Source organism: Manis javanica, chromosome 5, assembly GCF_040802235.1.
Source record: "Manis javanica isolate MJ-LG chromosome 5, MJ_LKY, whole genome shotgun sequence".
In the NCBI taxonomy this organism is placed as follows: Eukaryota; Metazoa; Chordata; class Mammalia; order Pholidota; family Manidae; genus Manis; species Manis javanica.
In genome coordinates, this window is record NC_133160.1 from 19,216,641 (window position 1) to 19,244,605 (window position 27,965).

Consider the following 27,965-nt stretch of genomic DNA (forward strand, 5'->3'; position numbering starts at 1 on the left):
TTTAAGTTACTGGATCCCATTTCTGGGCATTTATTTAATGGGTGTACCTACACACATACATGTACAGATGCATGACTAAGCAATGATGTACAGATGAAGGCATTCACTGAAGCACTATTTAGCATCAACCATTTGGGTGAGCTGGAGAGAGCTGAGCTGCCAGGTGTCAGAGTACTTGATTAAAGCGGCAACAAGCCAAAATGCTGGTGACTGGGAAGCCTTTAGTCACTCCAAATCCTATAAACAAGGGCTTGAACTAGAGAAAGTGGAGTGTGGGGGAGTTGGTGCAGATATGGGGGCCGTCTCACTGGTGAGGAGCCCCAAACAGAAGCCTCTGGCAATTTTACGGACCCTGGGAATGAGGTGTGGGGGGAAATGGACACAGGGCTGGGAGTAGAAAGTAATGACTACTTACTTATTCCTGGTGGGCAAAAGTTTTTCTCCCTGATAAAAGAGTCCTTGGCAGAGGTACTGAAGATGATCTCTGTTGAAGGCCTCAGATAGAGATTTGGGAACGAAGGCCCCAGGGCTAGGAATGGGTAAAGCAAGACCAGCCTAGGGGCCTGAGCCCTTGACTCCCACCCCTGGAGCCTGCAGTGCGTGGGCTGGGCACCAAGCCTGGTGTGGAGGGGGCAGCCCCTTCCTCCAGGAGGCCTGTCAGGGGAAGCCTTTGTAATCACCTACCAGCCTCAGAAAGCACACATCTAAGTTTTTGGTTAAAATGCTGGGCTTAGGCCCATTCGTATATAAAAGTGAAGTATTGGAAACGACCTAAGAAACCATCAGTGGGGGATTGGTTAAATAAATTGTGGTACATCCCCACCAGAAAATCCTATGCATCTTTAAGAAAGGGGAAGCTGTCTCATACATACACAAGTATGGAATTCTGTGTAGCCGTAAGGAGAGGTCATTGGGAAGTCAGTTAAAAGCAGAGCAGGAGAAACAGGCTATAGTCAACAGGGGGTGTCTGGGGTGGTGTCTTAGTTTGGTGTCAGGATGAGGTCTGTGGTGCAATGAGCCTGTGGGCTCTTGGGGGTTCTTTGACAGCCCAGAGTTCTGACCATTTAAATCAGAATGTTGTGTCCCACATCTGGTCCTTAAAAATATGCAGAGCAGAACAACCTACAACTTTCCCAGGCAACATGACAAACTATTTTACAGTTTGTCCAGGATACTGAGCTGGTGGCTCCTACTGCACTGCGGGGCCCTGTGGAGGCCTTGTCAGTGCCCGGCTCTTCTCCCCACAGCAGTACACGCAAACCTGATTCCTACCTGCTGGCACTTGTGGTTCCTGTGGCCGCTAGAGCCAGCTCTGCTCAGACTAGAGGAACCAGAGGGCCGATGGCTTCCAGGAGCTCCCCGCAACCAGTGACTGATAGAGGATGGTGTACAAGTACCCTGCCTCCCTTGGGTGGATACTCTGAGGAGGGGTGTACACTGGCTCACAGCCCACCTCCCCAGTGGGATTAAGCTCCAGCTACCTACTGTGCTAGCTGCACCTTTATAGGCTGCCTTCCCCTCCCCACTGCATTTTCTGTCCTCCACAATATGTCCTAGGCTCTTCCTCCACGGAAGCCGCTAATGCTCACCTCGTTGTCTCAGGGTCTGCTTCTGGGGAGCCCAAAGCAAGACAGGTGCTCATTGTAGCAGCCATTTACCAGGACCTGGTTATGCCCCAGGCCCCCCCAGTAGCTTGACATGAAGCCATCAAATCCCTAATCACCTGTAAGGAGCCACATTTGATAGATGAGGGCATGGAGACATGGAGTTCTCCTCTGCATATTTTTGAGGACCAGACTTGGGATACGGCATTCTGATTTAAATGATCAGAACTCTGGACTGTCAAAGAACCATCAAGAGCCCACAGGGGCCCAGGGGCCCAAAGCAAGTAAACTGGAATCAAGGCGAGCTCTTTCCCCTAGTCCTGAGGCAATGTTCCTAAAGGCAGGGATGGGAACTGGGTCTGCACTGCCTCTACTTCCCCAATGCCCAGCAGCCCAGCACCTGCGGATAGAAGATGCTCGGTAAGCATGTCCAGCCAGTAACTATCAAATCCCCACCAGGGCTAAATAAATAATTTACACGGATTATTCAGCATCATTATAACAGCCCTCTGAAGTGGCTACTGCTATTACCACCCTTATTTTATAGATGAGGGTCCCCAGGGGGAAAGGACCCACCCAAGGCCACAGGGCTAGTACTGCATGACCCTGAGCCCTCCCCCAGTCTACCACAGGGAGGAGGATGGTGGCAGACAAGTGAACAAAAGGTAAGAGGAGGGAAGAAGGGAAGCCATGGCATACCCTGCCACCAGCTGGGTGACAGAGCATTGTCCCATCTTGGATCGCACCTCTGTGCTCTGTCACACACAGGGTAAATGGGTCTATTCCCTGTGAATTATCTGCCAGCCGGCAGCTCCATCCATCTGCTCACTAACTCAATAAAAAAAATATCAAATGAGCTTTCTGATTCCCAGCGCCCAGGGGCCCAACTACATAACTTGGAAATGACTCTTCAGTAAGTCTGATCAAAGGCTGGTTGTTCAGTAATTAGAAATCATGGCCTCTTCTCTCAGGCTTGGGGCTCATAAACAACAATTGGAGGAGCTTTTTATTTGGGTCAGACCCAAAACCTAGCGGGAACCATTTCCTCCTAATTTACACCCATTTCAAAGGGGAAAAAGCAGCAGGAGGCTGAGCCTTTGCTCTGGGAGACCCACTGGCTCCCAGATCTGCAGCAGGGAAGAGCTGAGGGAGGGGCACATACGGAAATGAGCCCAGGAACTGCCCATGCCCTGAGGTGGGCAAGCACCACAGAGAGTGGGCACTGGCCAGGGCGGAGCGGGGAGCAGAAACCCTTGTTCTGCCACGAGGTTCCCAAAGCAGTGGCCGATGAGAAGGGACTGGTGGTTAGGGTTGTGCTCTGCAGCCCTCAGATGGGACTGACCATCCAAAGGCAAAAGAGGGTGGGCAGCAGGGAGGTTTACCTAGAGTTCCAGGTGGCCCCTCCATTGAACCATCCAGTAAATACTTATTGAGTCCCTGCTAAGTGCCAGCACTCTGTTAGGCATGGAGATCGATGGTGAATGACCAGATTGCCTTCCCTTAAATAAAGATAGTACAAGCTAGTGTGGAGGATGGTCCATCCTGGAAAAGTGCAAAGTCCAGAGTTAGAGGGTGTGGTGCCCTTGTTGAAGAGGAATGTGGGGGCAGAGGCTAGCAGACCTCCTCTCCAAGCTGAGACCAGAAGAGACTTCATCCTCCCAGAATCTCCAGGAATGTGTTGTGCATCTGGAAATGTAACTTGCTGAACCAGCTGTGGCCTCCAAGCCCCACCTTTTTCCTTGCCCTCAAACTCTCTTGTACTGGATGTTGGAGCCCAGGAACAGGAAGTCCTAGGAGAGACAAGACAGGACAGGGTGGTAAAAGCATCCTCTACTTCACAAAGATGCATCTCCGATGTAAAGGGAGGCCCACATCTGGGGAAACATAAGCTCTGCCGAGAAACCAGGTCAGTGCATAAATCGTGTGCCTCTGTCCCCAAGGTGTCCATAAAACACAGCTTTTGCCAGCTACCTTTTTTAAGGTGGTGATTTATCTGTCATTTCCCAAGCTGCTGCTTCCTGGCAGGCCTCATAAATGTCCTTTATGTCATCTAAATTTTCCTTCCTTGGCGAATAACAAAATTGTGAACTGTTGTAGCTTATCTTCCTACCGCCTTATAAATCTCCATCACCCAAAGGAGTGGGAATTCTGAACTCAAGGCAAAGTCCAATTCTTTACCCTCAGAGGTCCATTCCCTGCTTTTGGGGATCAAATGGACAGAGTTGACCTCCAAATTCTAATGAATATGATTGTATTATAATAAATCTTCGAATGACTTCCCATGTGCCAAACCAAGCTAAAAGCTTTCATACTTGGCCTCTAATCTTCAGAAGAGCCAAGCAAAGTTTGAGCTACACCCCATTTTACAGAGGAGAAAGCTGAGGCCAGCTGCATGGATGGTCACTCAGTCTTTGCTTTGAACAACGATCTGACTCCTTGTAAACACGCCACATAGTTGGGAGGTTGGGTACCTCTAGATCAGAAGGACTTTGGACATTTGTTTTCCAAATCTAACAGTTGGTCAGTGTTTCGGTGTTTCTGACTACTCTGTTGCCCTCTCTTTCTTTGGTAGCTGTTATTTGATGGATGTTGATGGTGTGCCAGACACAAAACAGCATCTCCTTTAATGCTCCCAAGCCGGCCGTCCCAGTCATCCCACCTTACAGATGATATTCTAGAAAGATAACCTGAACTGTGGGGCACAGACGGACCATAAAAATGCTTGGTCAAAAGACTGGAGGGAATAGTGAAGAATCAGACATATTCTTTGGTATTTGTGGATATCACTGCAGTATTTCCAGAATCTTTTGCCTGGCCTTAGTGCATCTCCATACCAATAGGTGTTTCCAAGGGGTGGGGAGAAGTAGTCCATCTCTATATCAATAGGTGATTAAGAGGGGGAGCAATCTGGACCAGAGAGGTTGGGTGGGGTCCCTTTTCACAGCTGGGTGGCAAGAGACATGGGTGAACAGAAGTGGATGACTGCTTGTAAGAAAAAAATGGGTTTCTCCTACTTTATTTCTCCCTTTGATTTCGGTTTCAAAGATAATTTGCCCCGGGCTGGGAACATATTTAAGTATTACAGTATTAAAATAGTTAAGTAATTAAATAGTTATAGTATTAAAATAGTTAAGTAAATTAGGGTCCATTTGATGGATGAGACAGGATTTAACATGGGGTGGTGGTTGGGGAAGGGGGCCCATTAGATTACAACAAAAAGAAAAAAGGAAAAGAAAGACAATAGATGTTTTGAATGGTAGCAGTGCAACCATCCAAAACAGTTTTTAAAATGCTTAAAGGAAACAAAAAGACTGGAAGGAAGTATGCCAAAATTCAACCCGTGGGGAAGCACACCAAACATTTTTATAATAAATATATTTATATGTATTATTTTATAGTTATATAAATACATTCATAATAAAGCTCTTCCACTTAAGAATTTAGAAGAAATTTAAAAATTTTCCAATTGGCTTTTAGAACCTGGCCTGTTGGCATGCCTACGATTGCAGTATTTTCAAAATGGGCTGGTCTTGATGTTCCCCAGGCCGCCCACGGTGGTTGGGTGGGAGGCAGTGTGGTACAGGCTGTGTTGTATACTTCCTGCCCCAATAGATGTGCTGCTTCTGAAGGATGTGTGGATAACCTCATGGCATTTAGCCCTGCCCGGAGCATCTGCCCCGTCTAGGCTTTCCCGGCTGCAAAGCTGGGTCCCAACCGCTGAGTTATGGCTCCTGAACCCGAAAAGCTAAACATCCTCCTCCTGAAATCCTCCGGGCTCCCCTGAACACACTGACCTTGTGGATCTGGAGAACAGGATCACAGAGCTGAATATGCTTTAGCAGAGGGAGAGGGATGCCTTTTGCCAAGTTATCTGTAAGTTGGGGTACAACATTGAGAGAGATGTGTTAATAAATAACAATTTTTAGACAGTCTCCCCCCCCAAAAAGAGGTCCTCTCTGCAAACTCTATACATAGTATATTCCATTTAATTATCACCAAAGACCATGAGGTAGATATATTATTGCCATTTTATAGATAAGGAAATTAAGGTACAAAGCAGCCCAGCAACTTGTCCTAGGTCACAGAACTAGGAAGTGGCAGAACTGGGATTTGAACCCAGGTTGCCTGAGCTCTCAACCGTGGTGCTATCCGGAGGAAGTGGCAGGTGTGAGGCAGCATACACTCATGATTAGAAGCCAGGGATGTTGGCTTTGCCCTCCATTTCCTGTCCTGCTTTCTACTGCAGCCAAATGAAAAGGGCCTCATGGAAACAGGGTTTAGGTCTCTGCTTTATTTTTTGACCTGGGAGTTGGCAACTCACTGGGAAGAGAGATCAGAGCTGGGCTGCCTTGTGTCCTCTATATTAACTTGGTCTCAGTCTTTCCCCAGCCACTTCAGGGGTAGGAGTGGGGGGCACTTCTTCTGTGAGTCTCTCCTTCTCCCTTAGGAGGAGGTTTCCTGTGCTCCAAAGAGCTGCACCAATTTCCAAACCCCATGAGAACTCTGGAGGGAGATGAGGCCAACTTCCACACTCCCATCTCACAGACAGTCCACTGAAGCTCAGGGAAGTGACTCACTCAAGGTCACACAGCCTGCCGGAGAGCCCTGTTTCCCAATTCCAAGTCCATCTCCCTTTCCCTCAAAGAGCAGTGTCCACTCTTGATTTGGAATAATCCATGGTGATTCTTACCATTGACGTTTGGGTACAGGGTGTTGAGAATGTAGTAGTTGAGTAGCGCCTCCAGCAGCGCCACCTGGTGGAAAGCAGGAGAGGTACACTGTGACACCTGTCATCTTGACCAACACTAACTGCCATACTACCATGCTGGTGGGGGTGGTTCTGTGTGTGCTGACATAACAAACGTCTTGTAAAAAGCAAATTTCAGATAGATACCTATACCATGCTACTATTTTATAAGAGAAAACTATATTGAGATGCACATTTATAGGAACAGAAAAAATTTGGAAGACTACACACCCAACTGTGTTTCCTCTAGGAAGAACATCAAGGTTTGGCTTAGTCTTATCTTTAGTATTAGATTTTTTTTATGGTAAGAATGTTTTCCCTGATTAGTTGTGTAATAAAAAAAAATTTGAAAGTTAAAACAAAAATTAGACACAACTTTTTACACTAACTGTGTACCAGGTATAGGGCTCAGAGCATTGCATATATATCTGATTCAATCTTTGCAATAACCCCTCGAAGTTGGTATTAATGTCCCCACTTCACAAATGAGAAAACTGAGGCCCACAGAATGAAAGTGACTTGTTAGGAACTGGGCAGCAGGAACAGAATTTGAATCCAGATCTATCTGATTCTACAGTTTTTGCTTTTTCCATTCCACATTTGGAAGACCTTATAGGATGACTTTCTGTGAATCTTTACATATGAATGTTTTACTTCACAGACATTTTTACATGCCATGCACAGATGTAGTATTAGTGTGTCATTACCCACTTTATCCTTCATTCTCTGAAAGGAGTCATCCTTGGGGTCCCTATGGGCAGTGTCTCTCCCCACACTTTATATGTTTCCATTTCATAAGTACTTAAGGGAACATCTGAGCAGTGGACGGCAGGGTGAGGATTATCAGCAGGGGCCAGTATCCTTGGGGTGGGAAGAAGACAACTACTGCAAGTTAAAGTCTATGGATCTCCTCCTCAGCTTCCGAGGAACAGCTGTCATCACCCCACTGTCCCTCTTTTCAGAAATCTCTCTTTGATCGCTTCAGCCTGCACTGATTTTCCCATTCTCTTCCCTCGTTTAATACGGGGCTGTCCATTTCACCACTTTTTCATCTTTGTGGAAATCACCTCTTAGGTTTGTCTGCCCAGTTATCCATTCTACTTGTTTTAATAACAGGTTTCTCCCAGGGAGCCCTCCCTTCTGATCTCAGTCCGTATGCTTTGGGACTGCAAATCCATGGGTTCCAGCTGTAGTTGAAAACCATGCGTGGCTGATTGGCCTTGTCCAATTCCTGGCCACGGTGATTGGCAAAAGAAGGGGCACATGAACAAGGTTAACCAGATGAGAAAATGTGTCTGAGAATGAAGCCAAGACAGACAGGAGCAACACAGAGATGGAGAATACTGACACACTACTTTGAGCACCTGATCCAGGTACACCTGAAATCTCCAGCCTTAGTTTCTTTTTAAATTATATTACCCTGTGTGTTCCTCCTTTTTGCTTAAGACTTGTAGCTGACTTTCTATTCCTGGCAGTTAGAATAATTCTGTCCAATAGATGATTTAATTACATGTTGTCATTTGGGGATGTAACTGTTCCTTGGCCCTATGTTTCACATACTTGAGGGCTTCTACATATTCCAGGGCAGAGAGCAGCTCTTTCCTTTTCTGTTTCTTACTATATGTGCCATAGCATAGCTTAAACACTCTAAAATAATTAATGTTCTAATAATTTCATAAATAAAAACAATAATAACTTACATTGAATGCTCCAACTTTAGATTCTTTCAGTTCCACTTGCACCCTATAATGATTCAGAGAAGATTCAGAGATGTGGGCATTATGCCATGGGAAACCTAAGCAAAGTAGGGGTCCTTAGAAAGGAGGAGGCATTGACTTGGATGGCACAGGGCTGAGGATGGGTAGGGGCAAGAGTGAAAAAGATGATTGAGTAATGACAAAATGACACAACTTTACTGGGAAGACTCACAGAGGGGATGTGGTAGTGTAAAAGAGCTCAGTTGTTATCTGTCATTTCAGGAAGTCTGAAATACATAGATTAAGAAAAAGCAAAATTGGTAAATTCTTTAGAAATTTGAAACTAGTGGGGATTAGGTGGAAATGAAGTTTGTGGAGGCAGGATCAGTGGGGCAAAATGATTGGGCCAACTGGAGTCAAGTTTAAGTTTCCTTCCCAAATGATGGGCCCCTAACATCGGTATCAGAATCTCATCGCATCCCCACCCCCAGCTACAGAGAATCCACGACTGTGTCCAAATGGAGTGAGCACAGTTCAGTGCTCCCATATGGGCAGGAAGCTGACTCACTTTTCTGGCTTCAGAAACCCAGTGATCTTGCTGGTATTGAAGGTCAACATGGCGGACACATTTGTGGCCTGTAAATTCCAGTAGAAGGAAACATATCTAAATGAGGGAGGTTGTCATGTACAGATGGGATAACTAAGAGGATCAGCTGTCTCCTCTAAACAAACAGCTCAATGAGTTAAAAGCAGGAACTTGCCCCCTTGACTGTAGACTCCCAGAAGGCTCACTATAGGTGCTCAATAAATGTTTGAACTTGGACTTGAACATTTTTACTTTAAATTGCTGATTATGATAGCAATTAAACTTTGAACAGATTCTCAAGAGAAGGTACAGAGTGCTTACCCCCAGAGATCACTAAAGGATTGTTTCTAGCTAACCTTAGGGCCAAAAGTCAGCTGTAAAAACAACAACAACAACAACAACAATAATAATAATAATAATAAATGTTTTAATTTAAAATATATTGCAAACAACAATTTTGATAATGTAACAATGATATCAGTTGCAGATGTAGTATCTAGGAGCAATTGACCAGCCAGAAATTTGTCTTTTTGAGTTTCAAACCTGACACAAGGGGGCAAAATTCTCCATCCAGTGAGTAGGACCCCCAAAGGACTGAAAATCCCTTTCTGTTAGATAAGGTCCATTAAGAAAAGAGAAACCACTCTCAATATTTAACTCAGAGGGAATTTAATACAAGGAATTGGTTAAACAAGTGGTGGAATTGCTTAGAAGCTGAAAAGAGTTGGAGAGGCAACTCAGAGATTATCAGAGGCAGAGAGCTGCTTCCACCCCAGGACTAGAAAAACAGAGGGAGAAACTGGGGTTTGGGAGTCACTGTGGAGGAGGCTTAGTCACTGCCCAAGTCTCAGTCCAGGACAGAGAGGGGAAAAAATACTCTAGCTTCTTCCTTCTTCCTGCCTGTAACTCCTTTCAGTGCTTTCTATTGGCTAACCTGGTTGGAAGTCAGAGTGCTAGGGAGCCTGGGAGATGTAGTCTTCAGGGTAAGATATAGATCACAGCAGAGCAGAGAGGTCAAAGACCCCTATACCTTCCTCCCCACAATAGCCTAGTCTCACTTAGTAGGAGATATATATATATATATATATATATATATATATATATATATATATATATATATATATATACATATAAACAAATGAATATGCAAACAGCTATATAAATACAAGAAAAAAATGACTAGGGGCTTAAGGTAGGTCAGGGGTAAGGCCAGTCAAGAAAGGCCTCTCTGAAGAAGTGGTGTTTGAGTTGAGATCTGAAGGAGTTAGCCAGGTGGTGAGTGGGGCAGGAAGCATTCAGGGAAAGGGAGCAAATGGTTTTGCAAAGGCTTTGAACCTTACCACACCAAGCCGGAAGATAGGTGCCCTGACAGAGCTGGGCAGGAGCACAAAGCCCTCAATCTCCATCTGAGGGGCCAAGGACAGATTCCCAGGGGTGAAGTTCAGTAAGGGAGCAGAGACCACCACTCCCTGGAGCTCCAAGTTCATGCTGGGGTAGAGTCGGGCTAACTGCGGGCAGAATGAAGAGATTATGTCAAAAGGAGATATGCAGGTTTGCTGGGAGAGCCTTGCGGGAGTCTGATAAAGCTGAGAAGGAAGGCTTTCTGGTTGGTTTTATTTGAAGAAAATACTCTGGGCCTTTTCCTCTTAACAGTATAAAAGGACATATAGAGTCTGTGCTGCATTGTACTCCATTGTGCATGGGGACTTAGTTGATCTAGCTCTACAGGGCATAAAGTTGTCTCCTAGGTTATTATAATGCCACTCCCTGTATACCCTTGGCTATTATTTGGGGGGATACATTTTTAGAATTGCTGAGTCAAAGGACAGGGATATTTTTAAAGCTTCTGACAGGTATTGCCAAACTGTTCTCCAGAAAGGTTGGGCCAGTTTTCCACTCCCCACTCATCCCTGGGCACTGGGTGAGAGCTTTTGTTTCTCCAAACCCTTATGACGCTCAGGTAACTGTACATATGGAGGCCAGACACCAACACTTTCGATATATGACACAACTAGATCCCACCGTTTCAAAAGGGCTTGTAGTTTAACTAGAACTGAACTTGGGTACAAGACCTTCTCTTTGAAGGGAAATTGGAGGAAGAACAACAGTCTCACGAGCCTTTTGGTTATGCAAATATAAAATCTACATTCTACTATAGAAGGTTGGGGAGGCAAGCTGCTTTACTAAGAAGATGGGCTGATTTGCTTCTCTGTCAGATTATTGTGCAATCAGGAAGTGGGAGGGAGAATTACCTCCTCTTTTGAGGGTACAAAGGCTGTTGGAGCCAGGATGTGGTCAAGGGCCCTCCAAAGCTATCTCTGACAACATGGCATCAGGATTGGTTGTTTGGGGGGTCTAGGAAGAGAAAACGGCCTGGAGGTGCCTTATGGCAGGAATGACTATGCACTCCAGGACCTGACATTTAAAAACTTTCCCACCATTATAATTCTTCTCAGTCATCATCCAAACTTCTTCAAGGCATGTTAAACACTATTGTCTGTCTGAGCTGCTTCTGTGTGGGGAGACTCAGAAGGTAGAGGGGAGGACAGGTGCATTTCTGTGGGATTAAATGAGATCCTGCACGTGAAGACATAGCCCAGCGATGAAAGAGCTACAGGGTTATTCACTACAACACTGACGTAGCAAAAGACAGGAAACAACCTACGTTTCCTTCCATGGGAGGCTGACTAAACAAACTATGGCCAGTCCATACAATGGTGGATGCACCGAAACAAGAGTGAAGGAACTCTTTATCCACCTAGATGGAATGACACTAAGGGGGAAAAGTAAGGTACAAAATGGTGCGTACAGTGTGCTGCCATAAGTGAAAAAATATGGGGGATTAAGTCACACATTTGTTCGTATTTATGCAGAATATTCCCAGGATGTATACAATCTGATAATATTGGTAGACTTGGGATAGAAACTAGGTGGTTAGTGGGCAGATGTGGATGGGAGACTTTCTACTCTGTAGCTTTTTATGGCTTTTGAATGTTGAGCTATGAGAATTTATTATCCAGTCAAAAGCAAATTTTTTAAAGCACCGAAACAGGGCTTGATCCCTGTGCCCTGTATAATTGTTTGATGTTATTAATTAGGGTGCATTTTGTGTTGACATTTCTTGGGATTGTCAGATATCATCAGCAAAAGACTGGGCAACCTGTGGTCCCATGAGACGTGGTGCTCAGGCCTCTGTTATTTGGGCTTTGAAGGGAAGAAACAACAGAAAGAGGCCCCAGCCTTCACTGCGGGCCTCACTGCTGGCCTTCTGACTCTGGATCAAGCTGAGAGGAGTGTGGAGGTTTTAAAGAGAAGCCCCTGGTGGCTGGTGGGCTTGGCTTGCATCCACTGAGGGCTGGGGGATGCCTTACCCGGGGGACAAAGGTACGGAAGGACTTGGTGGTCAGTCGGATGTTAGAATTTGGTGGAATCTGCAGCAAAGAGACACAAGGACATGTTAGGGTACTCCCGCCATTGCTGAAGGTCCAAAGGGAGATGGGGAGGTGGGGATGTTCAAGACCGTAGCTTCCTGACTGCCTGGAGTTACCATGGCAGTGATGAGATGCCTGTACCACATTCACCATGAGAACATGTTACTCTGGGCTACTCTCCTTGGGGCATTGGTGACATGGGGGACATACTCAGAAGATCTGCAAGGGTGAGATCTGCAGTCACACAGACTTAGGTATGGCTCTGGGCCTCATTACTTTGTGGTCTTAAGCCAGTCCCTTCACCCCTCTTGAGTCTCAACTTCCTCATCTGTAAAATGGGAGCAATAGCAGTCCCCACCTGTAGGGTCATTGTGAGGGCTCAGTGAGCTGTGTGTACAAAGCATAATGCCTAGCACATAGTGAGAGCTCAATAAATCAGGTACTATGATCTCATCCACTGAAATAAAGGACTGCACTATAGGCGGGAGGGGTGAATGAAACATGATAATAGAAGCAAAAGGCTTGTGCATGTGTAAGAAATCATTCAAAACACAGTTACTCCAACCATCCAACACATGGCTTCCAATTTATTATCAGACCAAGGTGGATCACCCAAGTTGGACTGTACTGTGTTTCCCCTACCATCCTGGCATTGTTCACAAGACCTCAGCATTACAAAAGGTACGAGAAAAAATTTTCTAAAACCCAGATATATTAAAGAAACTGAAGAAATGTTAAAGATGTGGCCCACTATAAGTTTTAGTATTCCTTATACAAAGCCCCATTTGAAACAGTTGTTTTAGAGGTAAATGCTAGAAAGACTGTCTCTCCCTTTCATTAAGAATCACTAAATCATATGCCCTTTTCACTTTGGCTGCAAGGAAGCTCCTAGATAGATTTTTTTTTTTAATTAAAAATATCAATTTATGGGCACAGTGTTTTCATAATTGGACTTTACTTTTAACTTGGCCTTTATTTCCTATTCTATATAACTTCATGCACTTATCAGTGTATCTGTTATTCTGCCTCATTAACTAAAATCTTTTTTTAAAAAAAGATTTAGAACATACCCCTACAAACCATCACGATGAGAGAAAATATGGATTAGAATAATAGGTCTAGACTGGGGGAAAAGTAAAATAGAAACAAGCCACAAAGCCTTCCATAGTCAAAAGGGAGAAAGAATTTTGACTTTGAGCTTCCTGCAAACCAAAGGAAAATTGTGCTAACTTATATTTTCCCTGTTTTTGATCTTTTTTCTCAGCCATAATTTACCATTTCACTGATGTAAATGGGGTGGAAAGGAAAGAAGGAAGGACAGGTTACATTGTCATCTGTGAGCGCTATTCTGCCACCATCCTTACCATGTCATCTGTGATGGAGAAGTTCAGATACCCTGCCTCGTGATAAACCAGGCTGGCTGTGTTGAAGACATAGTCAGAGACGGCAAAGTAGACCATTTGACTGTGTTCCTCAGGAAGGTTCATGACGGGAGCAACAAAGGCCACTGGGGAATGGTGGTGATGGTTAAAAAATTCACCCTGGAGAGAGAAATAGGATCCATTTGAACTTTTCAAAGTCTAAGCCAGGGGTGGACATCTGAGCTAGGGAGTCACATATACAGCCTGACAAGGGGCCCTGGCTGGAGACACTGCCTGAAACACAACCACTAAAGAAGTTTTCCTTTGGGTCGAAGTGCTTCATGTTCAGAATCCCTTAATGAAAACTCCCTAATTTCTGTATACGAACTACGAGACCTACTGGCCAGCCCCTCTACACCACCTACACCCAGCTGTGACTGGCTTCTCTTGCAGGGTGGGCAAAATGGAGGAGGGGAAGAGCAGGGAGCTTCAAGGTCTCAGAGTCCTGTGGGAGGATCCTGGCTGTGGGAACACTCCCCACCACTCCATATTGCCCTGCCCTTGACACAGCTGGACCCACCAGGGAGATGAGGGTGGATCTGAAGCCAGAGGGACAAGAGGCCCCAAGAAAGGGCTGATCCTGTGGGAATGCTGCACTGGAATGGGAACCACCCAAGCCCCTGCTCCAGAACCCTCACCTTAAACATCACGTCCAGCATTTGGGCTGTTGCCCGTGGGGCCTCCATTAAGCTGTAATCAATGCTGGCAAAACTGTCCATTTCTGTTGTCACTGTGAACCAGAGAAGGGGCAGAATTAGGAGCCAGGCAGTGGAGAAGGGGTGAGGGCTCTGACTGACCCAGGTCCAGTGATTTCTTCAGAGACCCCTGCCCTCTGCCTTAAGACCCTTCACCTAGTTCAGCCCTGGGACAAAGAGCTGCTTCTCCAAGAGACAATGTGGGCTGTCTTGTCCCACTGGCAGATTGGCCACGGAGGGTGGTATGCTCATCCTGGGGCCTGAGTGGGTTTCAGGGTCTCACTCTCTCTCCTCTTTCTCTCTCTCTCTCTCTCTCTCTCTCTCTCTCTCTCTCTCACACACACACACACACACACACACACACACACACACACAGGGCAGAATCCCAGGTCTGGCAGCCCCTCAACACCTGGAGCTTCATGCTGAGGAAGCCACTCAATGGGGAGAATTCTCCAACCCAGGGTATTGCTCCCCAAGTTTATAACCAAGGCCTTAATCTTGGAGGGAAGCCAACCTCTTATCAACATGAACTAAATACCCAGGAAGGTCAGGCCGTGTCCAAAAGGCCCAGACCATCCCTTCCGAAGCCCCAGGGGAATGGGAGTTCTGTGTCCCATGTGCTGGTTTATCTTTGCCTGCCTGGACCTTCACAGAAGGCAGATGTCACCCAGTCGGTGGGGGGGCCTGGGGACCGAGGCATCAGAGAACTTCTCAGACAGTCTATCAGGGACTGTACTGTCCCTCCACTTTATGTGTGCACCCGAGATCCAGGGCCTCCACTTACAGAGAATTGTTCTACAAGTACATTACATGTGAGGGTGAGGTTGTATGAACTGTACCCTGCCCTGCTGTTGGCAGTAGGGAAGGATGGCAAAAAACCTACATGTCCAGCTGCTGGGGACTTATTAAATAAATGAAGACATAGCCAAGTGACAGAATACTACACAGCTATTAAAATGAGGTCTGTTAGAACCACTTTGGAAAACTGTTTTGCAGGATCTGATAATGCTAAACCTATGCACACCATGTGAGCCTGGAACTGACGACTAGGTGTGTACCCGAAGACATGCATCCATAGGTGCAGCTCACAGTTGAACACCATGGGGGTTGGGATGTGGACTGACCTCTGTGTAGTCGAAAATCTGCATATAACTTTTGACTCCTGCAAAACTTGACTACTAATAGCCTACTGTTAATTTTATGTTAGTAAATGATAAAAACAGACTAGAAGCTACATATATTTTACATAATCAAGACATGGGGAGGAAAGGAGACTTAAAATTTTTACTTTGTACATATCTGTCCTACTTAATGTTTTATAAGGTATGTATATGCGCTTATAGAAAATGAGAAATAAAGTAGCTTAGGGATGGGTGGGCTGTCCTACCTGGCACAGTTTGGAGATAAAGCTGTAGGTCAGAGTTAACCAGTTTCTGGACCATTTCACAAATCTGAAAAAAATGGGAGGAGAAAGGCTGAGTGAGTTCCCAGCTTTGGTCTGGTACCTTGCTAATTGCTTCAGTTGTGTTATTTCACAAAGTCGCTATTAATCATCACCTCTACAGAGATTTATCAGTGCTCATCATGTGCCAGGTACTGAAAAAACAAAAATGACCAAATACGCATAGGCCCAATGGGTCCAACTGGACCTTTAGAAATTGAAAGGCTGGACATCTACACAGCCTGCACAACCTGAGGAGGCGACACTGGTTGGAGGCACTGCCTGAAACTCTACTGTTAAAGATGCCCCAGTCCCCCAGAATGTAGGTTGAGTAGCAGAACTAGACAGTCAGTAGAAATAGCCACAAAAATAAGCGTATAATTAATGTAAATCTTAAATGTCATCACTCAGCAAGTTGGTTGGATTGACGGATACTCCCCGTTTCCCCGGGTGCCCTGGGAAGATCGAATGCTCACGTCTGGTAGGCTACAGTATACAGTAGGCACACAGAACTTGAGTTGCATACTTTTCAAGAAAAGGAAATGTGTGTTCCCAAACCGAGTTTCCTATGCTTGCTTTTGTAATCACTCAAATTAACTATGATGTAAACCAGTGAAATATGACCGAGAAAATACTTATTCTTCATATTCTATGAACATCTAAGATAAATGCTCTGGAAAGGCAAGTTGCTTAAAGAAAATACTGTTAAATTTGGTGTGGACAAGAAAAATCATAAATATCTCAAAGGATTCTACACTGGGATTGCTTTGCACATGTTTTAAATTCTCATTGTGGCTAAAGAAATTTGAGCTGGCATTCGTAGCAGATCAATGTTTTATGCAACATGACAAAGTGCAATGCCAATCAAGAGACCATTTTAAAAGAACAGTGCTGGGCCCCAGGTCAAAATATGATAATTGAAGTTATATTTACTGAATCTTAAAACCTTTGGATTTATATGTAAATATTTTGTTTGTGTGTGTGAGAGATCTCACTCCGAACAGCTTTTTTGACTAACCAGCTACCACCTCCTGTGTGAATGGATCTATGTGTTCATGAAGGGGAGGGACATGGGTGGGGGTCTCCAAGACTATGGGATGGGGCCCTGGCCTTATGTAGGCGTCATAGGTGCCTCCTTTGAAGAGGTGACATTTTAAGGGCAAGCCAAAGGGTGAGCAGACATAAATCAGGCACAGGGGCGTGGGGAAGGGCCTTGCATTGGGTTGGGCAGGCAAGGAGTGAACTCCTTAACCTCCCTCTGCAGCTGGCCCAGTTTGGGGAGAGGAGATTGGTAGTGTGGAGCTGCCAGAAAGCAAAGAAAAGGAGTAGTGAGTAGCATTCGTGGTTGATTTCCCAGGAATAAGGAAACTGTCAGCCTCACCCAAGACTGTTCCTTTCCTGCTTTTCCTTCCCATCAGACTATCCCAGAGGCCCCGAGCCTGGATGCCTCACCTTTGAGGGGACCTGCATGATTGGGGATGCGAGGCCCAGGCCTCCATTCCAGACACACAATAGGGCCTCCCAGAGAGGCAGGTGGGCGTAGCAGCTAACGGTATGGTTGAGTTGAACAAACTTGGGTTCAAATTTGTCAAAATTGGGTCCTCCACTACTGTGCAGCCTTTGCAGAATCTCTGTATCTATTTTGGGCTCCTTGCCCACAGAATACAGTGACAAGGCCAAGTGTTTCCCAAGGATTTTGGGAGGATGAGAGGATGAACAGGGAGTATATGTGACCCAGAGAGCAAGCACTCCGCATGCCCATTATTCTTAGCCCTGCTGGTCAGATACCATATCCTGCCCTGAGTGGGAAATTAGAAAAGTCTTGTACCAGGCTTACTTTTCCTGGGACAAGGAGATTTCTGAAGATCTATAAAGATCAGGGGTCAGGTGAGATCTCCGTCTCTCCCAAAGCACCAACTCCTGCTATAAAGCCTTTAGGATAAGCTGCTCTAAGTTCCAGAAGTTCAAATCCTGACCAAGCCCCTTACCAGCAAGGTGACCACAAATTACTCTACCTTTCAGAGCCTCCTCTGTCAAATGTGAAAAAGGGCACCTCCTTCAGAGGTTGTGCTTAAGATTCAATTGTACTGCACCTGTACAGTAGTTAGCACACTGCTCCTGGCCAACCAAGGCTCACTAAATAGCCACCTTTATTGTTATAAATAGTTATACAATGATATGTTATGTAAAACGATTAATTATATTAATTTCTCAAAACAACAATTATCGTAATGTATTACGATAATTACTATATAATTGATTATAATATATTGCTATTGTTATATCATTACTAATGATTATCACCATCATCAACATGGGAGTATTAAATCCACACCACTGAAGAATATCGTGTCCTACTTAGGCGTGGCACCATGGCAGTGGGGTGCTCAAGAACGCGGCTGGCATATTTTCCAAGCCCAGCTACATCCCAGGATCCCAGACACAAAAAGGAACGGAACGCAGCTTGCCACATCCAACGTCTGCTATTCCCATCCCAACCACCAGGGGGCACTCAAAACCGAACCAGAAGATGGACAAGGAAGGGGGCGGGGTTGTGCTTGTGCGTGTGTGTGTGTTTTCTCGTTTACTCCTCCATTGCTTTCTCTCAAGCTAAGGTCACTGCTACAGACGCAGCTTCTAGCAGATGAGCCTCTGAGATGGGATTTGGGGTTGAAGTGGGTGGGAAAAGAGGGTCAACAGGAAACCTCTTTGTTTTAGCCAGAAATTACATTTGGAGATTTCTCATATATACATACATACATACATACATATATATATATGTATGTATGTGTATATTTTTATATATAAAACTGACACTGCTGCTGCCTTCCTGTCCAGGGCAGGTGCTTATGAGCTTACCAGGTAAGAATCAAGTTTTGGGGTTCACACACTCCCAGAGTTTCTGTGGTCTCCACAGGCACCTAAGTGCTGGTTTCCTCTTTGACTTTGTGGGATGTAGGGCAGTGGGAGGCATCAAGCAAGGCCAAGCAGTGGGAGGCAGGAGTCTCCATTTGGCTGCTGCTGTATCACCCTGGGCCAAACAGGAACTATTCTCTCCCCATCTGTGCGGACTCAGAGGCCAGAGACTGGGGTTATGTCTCCAGCTTTGCACATATCGGCTGGGTGACGGACGTTGAGCTAATTACTTGTCTTCTCTGAGCCTTGAGCCAGACCCCATGGCTGTCCAGGGCCAGAGGTCAGTGAGGACTTGCACCAGCCCTTGAGTGGCTTGCCGGATGCCTATCTGCTTGGACATTCTTACCTTGCTCTCCAACACTCTTCGGAACTTGGACTCAATCTGACTGTGGAAGAGATTCAGCAACCACCTGGAGGCGGGAGCACAGTGGATGGTCAGCTGTGTGCCATGCAGAGTCCACAAGGTGCCTGGGAATGCCAGGCCCTGGACTCTGGCCAGACCAGTCCCCAAAGAGAGCCCACCCTACCCCATCCTGGTACTATACTGTGTCCCAGAATCTGAGACAGACAGAAGTAAGAGTCCCAGCACCCAGCATACCCACAGATTGAGTGCACTGGCATCCCAGCCCCTTCTGGGCCCCCATCAAATTCTCTAGATTTGGGTGGGGGGACAGGGAGGTCAGCTTGAGAATCTACGTTTTTCTAATCAAAGAAACTGAGATTCAAAGAGACTTGCCCAAGGGCTTGTATGCTTTTCACAAAGTCTCCTTTGACCAAAAGCCTTTGTGTTGTTCATTCTAACATCCAAATTTTATTTGCCTGGTGTTGGTTTCCCCTGAGTTGCTTTTTTGGTGCAAATGGCACGCCAATACGCCTTGAATTTGTGTCTGTTAATATCAGCAGGGTCCCCCAAAGAAAGATCTCCAAGTATCCCTGATGTGCTTGTGCATTACACCTGGACCCTTATGCTTATCAGAGGCAGGGCTGTGGGCCAGATGATCTCAGGCACAACCAAACTGGCTACTGTCCCAGAGGTGACCTACCCCAAATTTCCCGACATGTCTGCCTCCACATCGCGGATATAGCTGCTGCAGCTGGAGGCAGTGACTGTGGGCCTCCCAGGGGGCTGGCTGCCCAAGAGAAGGTTGACCGAGAGGGTGATGCCCTTGACCTGAAGGTCAAATGAGCCCTGTAGTTTCCTGGAGGAGATGGAAGAAGCAATCATTGGTTCCTAGATTAGGGTCAGCCACATTTGGGGAAGAAAATATGAAGCTCAATTCTTACCCCAAAATAAGTGGAGCTGGAGCAAAAATTTTATTACAAAAATTAATTACAAATGTGTATTATGAAGTAAAGATTTTTGCAATATTGCAAATAAGACCACAAAAGATGAATAAGAAAGCCTGGGTCCAGCTATTTATGGTCAGGGATGGGCAAGGCTTTTCTAGGTGGGATCCAAGACTCAGAAGCATAAAAGAAACGGTTAATAAGCTTGCCAGCCTAGAAAATTAAACTTAACTGAGCAAAATTGTCCTATGCAAAGTAAAAAAAAATTGCCTCATGAGCCAGCCAAAGAGCTAATTTCCTTAACATATGAGCTAATATACGAGCTAATTTCCTTCACATATAAGCTAATATATGAGTTAATTTCCTTAATACACAAAAAGCAAACCTTTTCAAATTAATAAGGGAAGGACAAAACAACCCAGAAGAAAAAAAAAGAGATCAAAGATATGAACAGAAAGTTCAGTTGCAGATAAGCATATGCAAAGTTATTAAAAATGAAAATAATAATGATGCCAATTTTCCCCTAACAGATTGATAAAAGTGTGAAGTTTGAACACCCACTGCTTGTGAAGGTGTGGGTCAACAGAAGTCTCAGACACTGTGTTTAGAAGAGCATGTGGGATATAAATTGGTGGGATCTATCTTAATTTTAACACATCTATCTTTGGCCTAGTAAATTTATTTCTAAGTCTTTATTCTCTAGCTCCTGTGAAGATTTATGAATGGGGCAGCTCATTGAAGCATCATGGGTAATAGCAAAAAGTGAGAAAACAACCTAAATGTCAATTGTCGGGACAGATTCACAAGTCATGAGCAATCATCCATAAAAAGGAATAAAGTACTGATGTATGCTAAAATGTGGATGAACCTGAAAATCATTTTGCTCAGTGAAAGAAGCCAGCCACCAAATGTCACATATTGTGTGAATCCATTTATGTGAAATGTTCCAAATAGGCAAATCTATGGAGACTTATCTCAGATGGTGGTTGCCCAGGAATCTGTGTGTGGGGAAACAGGACTGCCGAATGGGTAGGAAATGATCTTTTGGGATGATGAAAATGTTTTGGAACTAGCTAGAGGTGGTCCCTGCACAACACTGTGAATGCCCTTAATGCCACTGAACTGTTTACTTCAAAATGGTTAATTTTATGTGATGTGAATTTCACCCCAATAAAAAGAATACATTTTTAAAAAGGAAAAAAAAATGGAGGTAGAGCTTCATATTCTCATACAAAGAGATCTTTAGGATACGTCAATGAAAAAGCCAGGACAGAAGAGTGTGGTCTGATTGCTTTCATGGAAACTGAATGTGCATACGTAGGTGACATCTATACCGGGCACTGCTCTGCAGCAGTGCTGGCCAACAGAAACATAATGTGAGCCACATAGGTAATCTAAAATTTTCTAATAGCCACATTAAAAAAGGCAAAAAGAAAGAGGTGAAATTAATTTTAGTAGTATTTATTATTTCAACATGTAATCGATATAAGAATTATTAATGAGAATTCTTATGTTCTTTTTGTACTAGATCTTCAAATCTGGTGTTTCACACTTACAAAAGATCTCTATTTGTACCAGCCTCTTTTCAAGTACTCAGTAAAGACATGTGGCTAGAGGCCACTAGATTGGACAGAGTGGGTCTAAAATGTGGTTAGGTCACCCAGAAGAGACAAGTCAACCCTCCTGTTATGGGCTGAATTGTTTCCCCCTCCAGACTCATAGGTTGAAGGCCTAAACCCCAGTACCTACGAGTGTGACTATATTTGAGACAGTCTTTAAAGGGGTGATTACATTACAATGAGGCCATTAGGGCGCCTTAGGAGAAGAGATTAGGATGCAGCGAGAGACACCCTGGAGCTGTGCACACTGAGCGGAGGACCACGTGAGGACACACTGAGAGGGTGGCCATCTGCTAGTCAAGGAGGGAGGCCCCAGAAGGAGCTAGTTAGTCCTCCTGCACCATGACCTTGGACTTCCAGCCTCCGGAAGTGTAAGAAAAAACGTTTCTGTTGTTTAAGTCCCCCAGTCCAGGACATTTTGTTATGGCAGCCAGAGAAGACTAATGCACCTTTCATCTGAGGACCTTGGAGGTCAAAGAATAGTTCAGAATGCTAGAGAGTTGGTGCCCATGGGAGTCACCCTTGATCAATGGCGAACAGGAGGATGGGGTCCCACTGCTGACTTGGGGTAACTAAAGTTCTTGCACGTAAATTCCTGCTTTAGGGTCTGCTGCTGCGGGCAGAAACCCAGAAGACACAATATTAGTGAGCTTGCCCACAACCCCACAAGGAAGCCCGAGAGGGGAAGAGGCTCTTCCATAAGAGCCAGGACTTGGACCCCAGTTCACCCCTGGGCCTGGGCTCCTTGTATTCGCCATGGGGCCTTCTCATGAGCTAGAATGCCACAGACCACAGGAGGATGGGACAAAGCCCACGGCCAAGGGCCCAAGAGCCTGGGAGCAAAGTCAACTTACAGGAACCTCTTGCGCACTTTCCACTTGCCCTGGACCCTGATGAAGGAGTCAGAGATGGTGAACGTCAGGCCTTGGCCGGGGAGGAGCCTCAGAGCGGAGCCGAGCAGCTCGCAGCTGCGGATGTCCAGGCTGTGGAGAGAGACGAGGAGAGGGCAGCACGGGCCCAGCTTAGGTTCAGCCTTAGCAGGGGTTTCAGTCTCACTCCCCTGCCCCTGTTCTGTGGCATCTGGCTCCCTGACCTTACTGAGCACCTGCTGTGAGCCCTGCACTGACCAGACAGCCATGCTGAGGGCTTTACATCCATTATGTCAGGCCTCACGGTGGGGGGGCGGGGGGTCAGCACCGTTCTTGCTCCCTTTCTACAGAGGGAGAAAGAACCTCCTAGAAGGGATGCATTTACCCAAAGTCACACCAGCAGGATCAGAGCCCACAAATCTCGTGATCCCGGGTGGGATCCAGAGTGGGGCATCAACACACCCCTCTGGGTTTGCAGAGCCATCCCCTCCCAGGACACATCCAGGTGGGAGAACAGGAGAATTAGGTTCAGGGAGGGCTGGGGGCAGCCTCAAGAAAAGACACAAAAAGGGCTGGGAGAAGCAAACCAGACAGTTCCTACTGTGGGGCTGTCACTGGGGAAAGGAAGGCCATGTTCCATTGCACTTGCCTGGCACATAGCAGATGCTCACTAAATGTTTGCTGATGGGCAGAATAAAGAAGGAATGAATGAAGTCATCAAAGGTTCTGAGCAGGAAGAGGGTCATGAGCTGTGAGCTTGATTGCCCTCCCTACTTGCCTAACCCTCAAATAGTGTTTCAGGCCTTTTTTTTTTTAGCATCAGCTGCTTGTGTCTAACGATCCTTTGAAGATGCAGCTCAAAATGCCACCACATCTGGGAAGCCTTTGTTGACTCCTCCAGATGTGCAAACCTTTAGTACTGGGCTACTTAAAGCTTAAGGTCTATCTTCCCTTCTCGCCTACATCCAGCAGCTATACACTAGAGCCTGGATTGTCACTTGAAGGAGGTGGCAGTGTGCTCTCTACTTTACAGATAAGGAAATTGAGGCTCAGGTCAGTCACACAGTTAGTACGTCTTCTTTCATTGGTTGTATGGCAGGAGCCATGCTACTCAAGCTGTGTAGCAAAGCTCAGACTGGAGGAAGACCCTTGCAAAGACCTCGCAAAGCAGGGGTCTTTGCAGCTGGCTCCCCCTATAACCCACCTTGATTTTGTTATTCTCCATTGTACTATTGGCTTTGCTTTTGCTTTCATTGTTGCCAAGGGCTAAGCTAACCTTTGATAAGCAGCACGGAAAAGAGGAGAACATAAACTTCCCAGAAGCTTTTCAGGACAGTGCTCCTGAAGAATGGAACACGCAGGGGCCAGATGGCGATCTTGGCATGGAATACCGAAACCTGCAGTTAGTTAGTCAAACATTGACTACCCTATCTCCACCTTTTGCAATGCCCCTCCTTTTGCAATCTAGTGAAGTTAGTGATGAAGAGTTTTATAGGAAAATTAGGGAAATGGAGTTATGGGAGAATACTGAATGGAATAAAGCTGTTAGTCAGCAATGCCATGAAAAAACTCCTAAGATTAGTCCCTACAGTGATGGGGCCATGGGGACCTGCATATTATATATCAGGGAAATTTTGGTTTCCCCCAGAGGGAAGAGAAATACAGATAAGATAGGGAATTTAATTTTGCTGCCTACTGTGCCCTATGAAGGGATGTATGATGAAGATATGAATTTATGGTTTTGGATTGATTATAAATTTACTGAAGCCTCTAGAACATCTTTGTGGGAAAGAATAAAGCGAAGAAAATGAGCACGGTGCCTGTGGATGAGGGCAGAACGGAAGGCTGGGAAGGCACAATAGAATAAATATTATGAAGGGATAAAATGTACCCGTTGCGTAGAAATATAGATGATGATACCTGCCTAGCTAACTGTGGCAGTGGGTGACCTGTATTTCAGCCTGAGCTGATAGACTCCATAGTCACTGCTACATGCTGCACGCTTCTGGGGTCACATGCATTACTTAGAAACCGCTTTGCATAGAAATGAGAGACACAATAGAATACATGTTACTAAGAAAAGTTTAGATCAAGGAACAGGAAAAGGTCACCTGTCTGACACTTGGCTAACCATGTATAGATCAGAAGGAAATAGAAAGAAAAAGCTTGCCTATGCTTGTTAATCAAAAGAATAAATAAAAAGTAATCATATCCTTGTGCAAAATGTTATAAATAAAGATGTCATCGGCACTTTGTCAAGAGACCTCCTCCAACTTACTCCGCATCCTGTCTCTCCGTGTGCCAACTCTGTCTCATCCTTTCGGGCAACCCACCCCTCGCGGGAGCTGGACTCCAACAATTGTATGAATGGAGGAACTGAATCCCTTGCAGAACTTCCCTCTAACTCCGCAAGTAGCCAACCTTGTATGCCCCTCCTGACACAATCCTGGGGCTCTCCGTTCTTCCTTACCAGGCCCTGTGCCCCTGCCCAGCTACCTGGGGGCCCCAGCAGAAGAAGGCCTCACCTGTGGAACTCATACTGCCCATGGCCAGCGTGCTTGATCTTGAAGTCCCCGGTGAAGTCAGGCAGCATGATTTTGTGCAGCTCACTCTGCAGAGTCACCAGCCCCTCCCTGGTCACTGTGGACAGACAGAAGCTGGGAGTCAGTGTGGTCCGCCTGCCTCCCTCCCTTCTGAGCCCTTCAGTGGCTCCTGCCTGCCCTGGGGAGAGAAGCTGACTTCCTTACTAACAGTTATTGCAGGTACAGCTCATGGAGCCCCTCTTGTGTACCAAGGGCCTGAGAAACACTAGGGGGCATCATCCCATCTCAGGTGGTGGTGGGATGTGGGTGCCCATTTTATGGATGAGGAAACAGAATGCCTCTGTCAGCAGCCCCACGAGGGGAGGACTGCTGTGTGCTTGGGTGGGTAGTCCTCTGCTGTCCTTCCCAGTGTCTAGCCTGTAGAAGATCTGTAAGGATTTTAGGCATAGATTCCTGCTGTTGGCATCTTTCTAGCTGGACAACCTTGAGCAAGCCCCCGACCTTCACTTTCTCCATCTGCCCGACCACAGTGACAACAATGGTTTCCTTGCTGGAGTGGCATGAGGATTAAAGGAGGTCGTTGCAAAGCAAATGAGGGTCTGGGAGGGTAAAAGCTTGGTGCCTGGCACACAGCAGGCCCTCCGTAAGTGCCTGGAACAACAAGCAGGGTTTACATTATTGAAAAATATGGAAAGGACCAAAAAGTCCAACTCTAGTAAAGGATTGGTTAAGTAAACATGGTACAGATAAAGAGAAATACCATCTGACTTCACTTATGTGTGGAATCTAAAAGAACAAATGAACAAACAACAGAAATAGACTCAAATACAGAGAACAAGCTGGTGGTTGCCATAGGGAAGGGGGACAAGGGGACTGGCAAAATAGGTGGAGATAAAGAGGTACAAGCTTTTAGTTATAAAATGAGTAAGTCATAGGGATGAAATGTACGGCTTGGGGAAAGAGTTACTAATACTGTAATATCTTTGTATGGTGACAAGTGGTAACTACACTTACTCTGGTGAGCATTTCATAATATATATTATTGGTGAATGTAGTACCCTTACATCAATATAATATTGTATATCAACTATACTTCAATAAATGAAAATAAAGATAAGAAAACAACATCAACAACAACAAAAAAACACAGTTAATTTTTACAGTGGAAAGGAACAAAGGGCGAATTTTGCCTGATTTAATAAACAGCATTTACTAGGACCCTCTGTTTGTTCTGAGATGCAAGAGACCCAAGATTCTGCCTTCAAGGAGGGCCTGTGTACACAGAAGTCCGGAGGCCTCCCTCCTTCAGCTTGCAGTCTTCCCTCCAGCAAACACAGGCCGGTCCCTCTGTCAGAATGGTACCTCTTGTCCCAGGCAAATTCCACTGTATCTTTTCTACCTCACCTCCTTCAAGAAGCCTTCCCTGATTTCCTTCTCTCTGCCCCCACCAAGTCTGGGTTCCCAACAACCCTGCCCGAGGGAATGTTGTTACCCCATTTAACAGATAAGGCGATCAAGGCTCCATGGATGTGAGGAGCAGCCCTGGGTGAATTACTGTGGAGAGCCGTATATAAGCACCTCAGCTCCCTTGGATGGATTAATCCTGATGCTTTGTTTCAGCATCTTTTTTGTTTTGTTTTGTTTTTCGATGCAGTAAATATTTATTGAATACTTAACAAGTACAAGGCACAGAGGTTGGAGGTGCAGAGAAAACAGAGATGAATGAAATATGTGAGAGAGACATGTACAACTAGCTGTAGTTTCTGTTGTGAGCATTGTCATACAGATGTTAACAACACACAAAAGGGAAATGGAGAAGCATAAAACCATCCCAGGCCCTCCTGGCAGTCCTGGAGCCAGCCCCGCCAGGGCAGCGGCCAAGTTTGTCGGTGCCCATATTTGGTTTTTTTTTTTTTGAGAGGGCATCTCTCATATTTATTGATCAAATGGTTGTTAACAACAATAAAATTCTGTATAGGGGAGTCAATGCTCAATGCACAATCATTATTCCACCCCAAGCCTAATTTTCATCAGTCTCCAATCTTCTGAAGCATAACGAACAAGTGCTTACATGGTGAACAAATTCTTACATAGTGAATAAGTTACATGGTGAACAGTACAAGGGCAGTCATCACAGAAACTTTCGGTTTTGATCATGCATTATGAACTATAAACAATCAGGTCAAATATGAATATTCATTTGATTTTTATACTTGATTTATATGTGGATACCACATTTCTCCCTTTATTATTATTATTATTATTATTTTTAATAAAATGTTTCAGCATCTTTTTAAAAAGAGTTCTACTTTGCACAGTCTTTAACACTGAGGTATAACAGTTAAGAAGTACCTAAAGGGCACGGATCTTAAAGACATTGCTAGGCCATTTTTAAACGTTTATTGGCCCATGTAATCATCACCCAGAGCAAGATATGGCATCTTCCCAGCACCCCTGCAGGCTCTCTTGTGCCCCTCCGGTCACTCCTGCCTCCAGAGGTAACCACCACTCTGACTTCTGGTTTTAAGGCGTATGTTTTGTTCCAGTCATGGGGGTGGTAGCTGCCTTCCTTTCCCATCTCATGTTCTCACTTTCCTATGGTGTTCCCTGAAATCACTCCCAAATCAACTACTTGCACCCAAATCCTTATGTCTTTTGGCTAGTGGGGAGCCCAGTTAAGACAAGTAACATGTTCAAGTTGAACAGTGACTGGCCAGTGAGGCCAAAATCCTAGCCAGAGCTGCCTGGCCGGGAAGGCAGCTACACCCCTGAGGGAAAGTGACCTGTGTTCCTGCTGTACCCAGTGCAGCCTGGTACCAAGCGGATCAGCCAAGTCCAGCCAACTGCCACAGCTTCTTACCATACTCCAGGCCCTTGTCAGTGATCCTGGCGACCAGGCCAGCGTTGGCCCCCAAGGCCCCTGGGGCGGACATGAGCAGTAATCCCAGCAGTAGTGGGGGCAGGGCCCTGGCCGAGTTCGCCATCCTGGATTCCCAGTGGGGTGGGCCAGGACCCTTACAGCTGCTGGCTGGGCGCAGCTCCCTTATGTAGCCAGAGGGTGAGGGAGGGTGTGGCTTCAGAGGGGGGGCAGGCTCCTGGGACCAGGAAT

The 27,965-nt window shown here is 45.7% G+C and overlaps 1 protein-coding gene across 1 annotated transcript; it reads right to left on the reverse strand.

Moving 5' to 3' along the window:
• On the reverse strand, positions 1-27,895 carry LBP (lipopolysaccharide binding protein). Its single transcript, XM_037012723.2, has 15 exons — positions 27,717-27,895; positions 24,839-24,953; positions 22,299-22,427; positions 19,582-19,737; positions 18,885-18,948; positions 15,569-15,632; positions 14,125-14,216; positions 13,430-13,606; positions 12,006-12,065; positions 9,975-10,142; positions 8,617-8,684; positions 8,052-8,094; positions 6,295-6,358; positions 5,399-5,475; positions 1-3,394 (listed from the first exon to the last, which is right to left on the reverse strand). Exons 1-15 carry the CDS (start codon positions 27,838-27,840, stop codon positions 3,350-3,352), a joined length of 1,446 nt encoding a protein of 481 aa, XP_036868618.2. The 5' UTR covers positions 27,841-27,895; the 3' UTR covers positions 1-3,349.
• Positions 27,896-27,965: the final 70 nt, after the last annotated feature.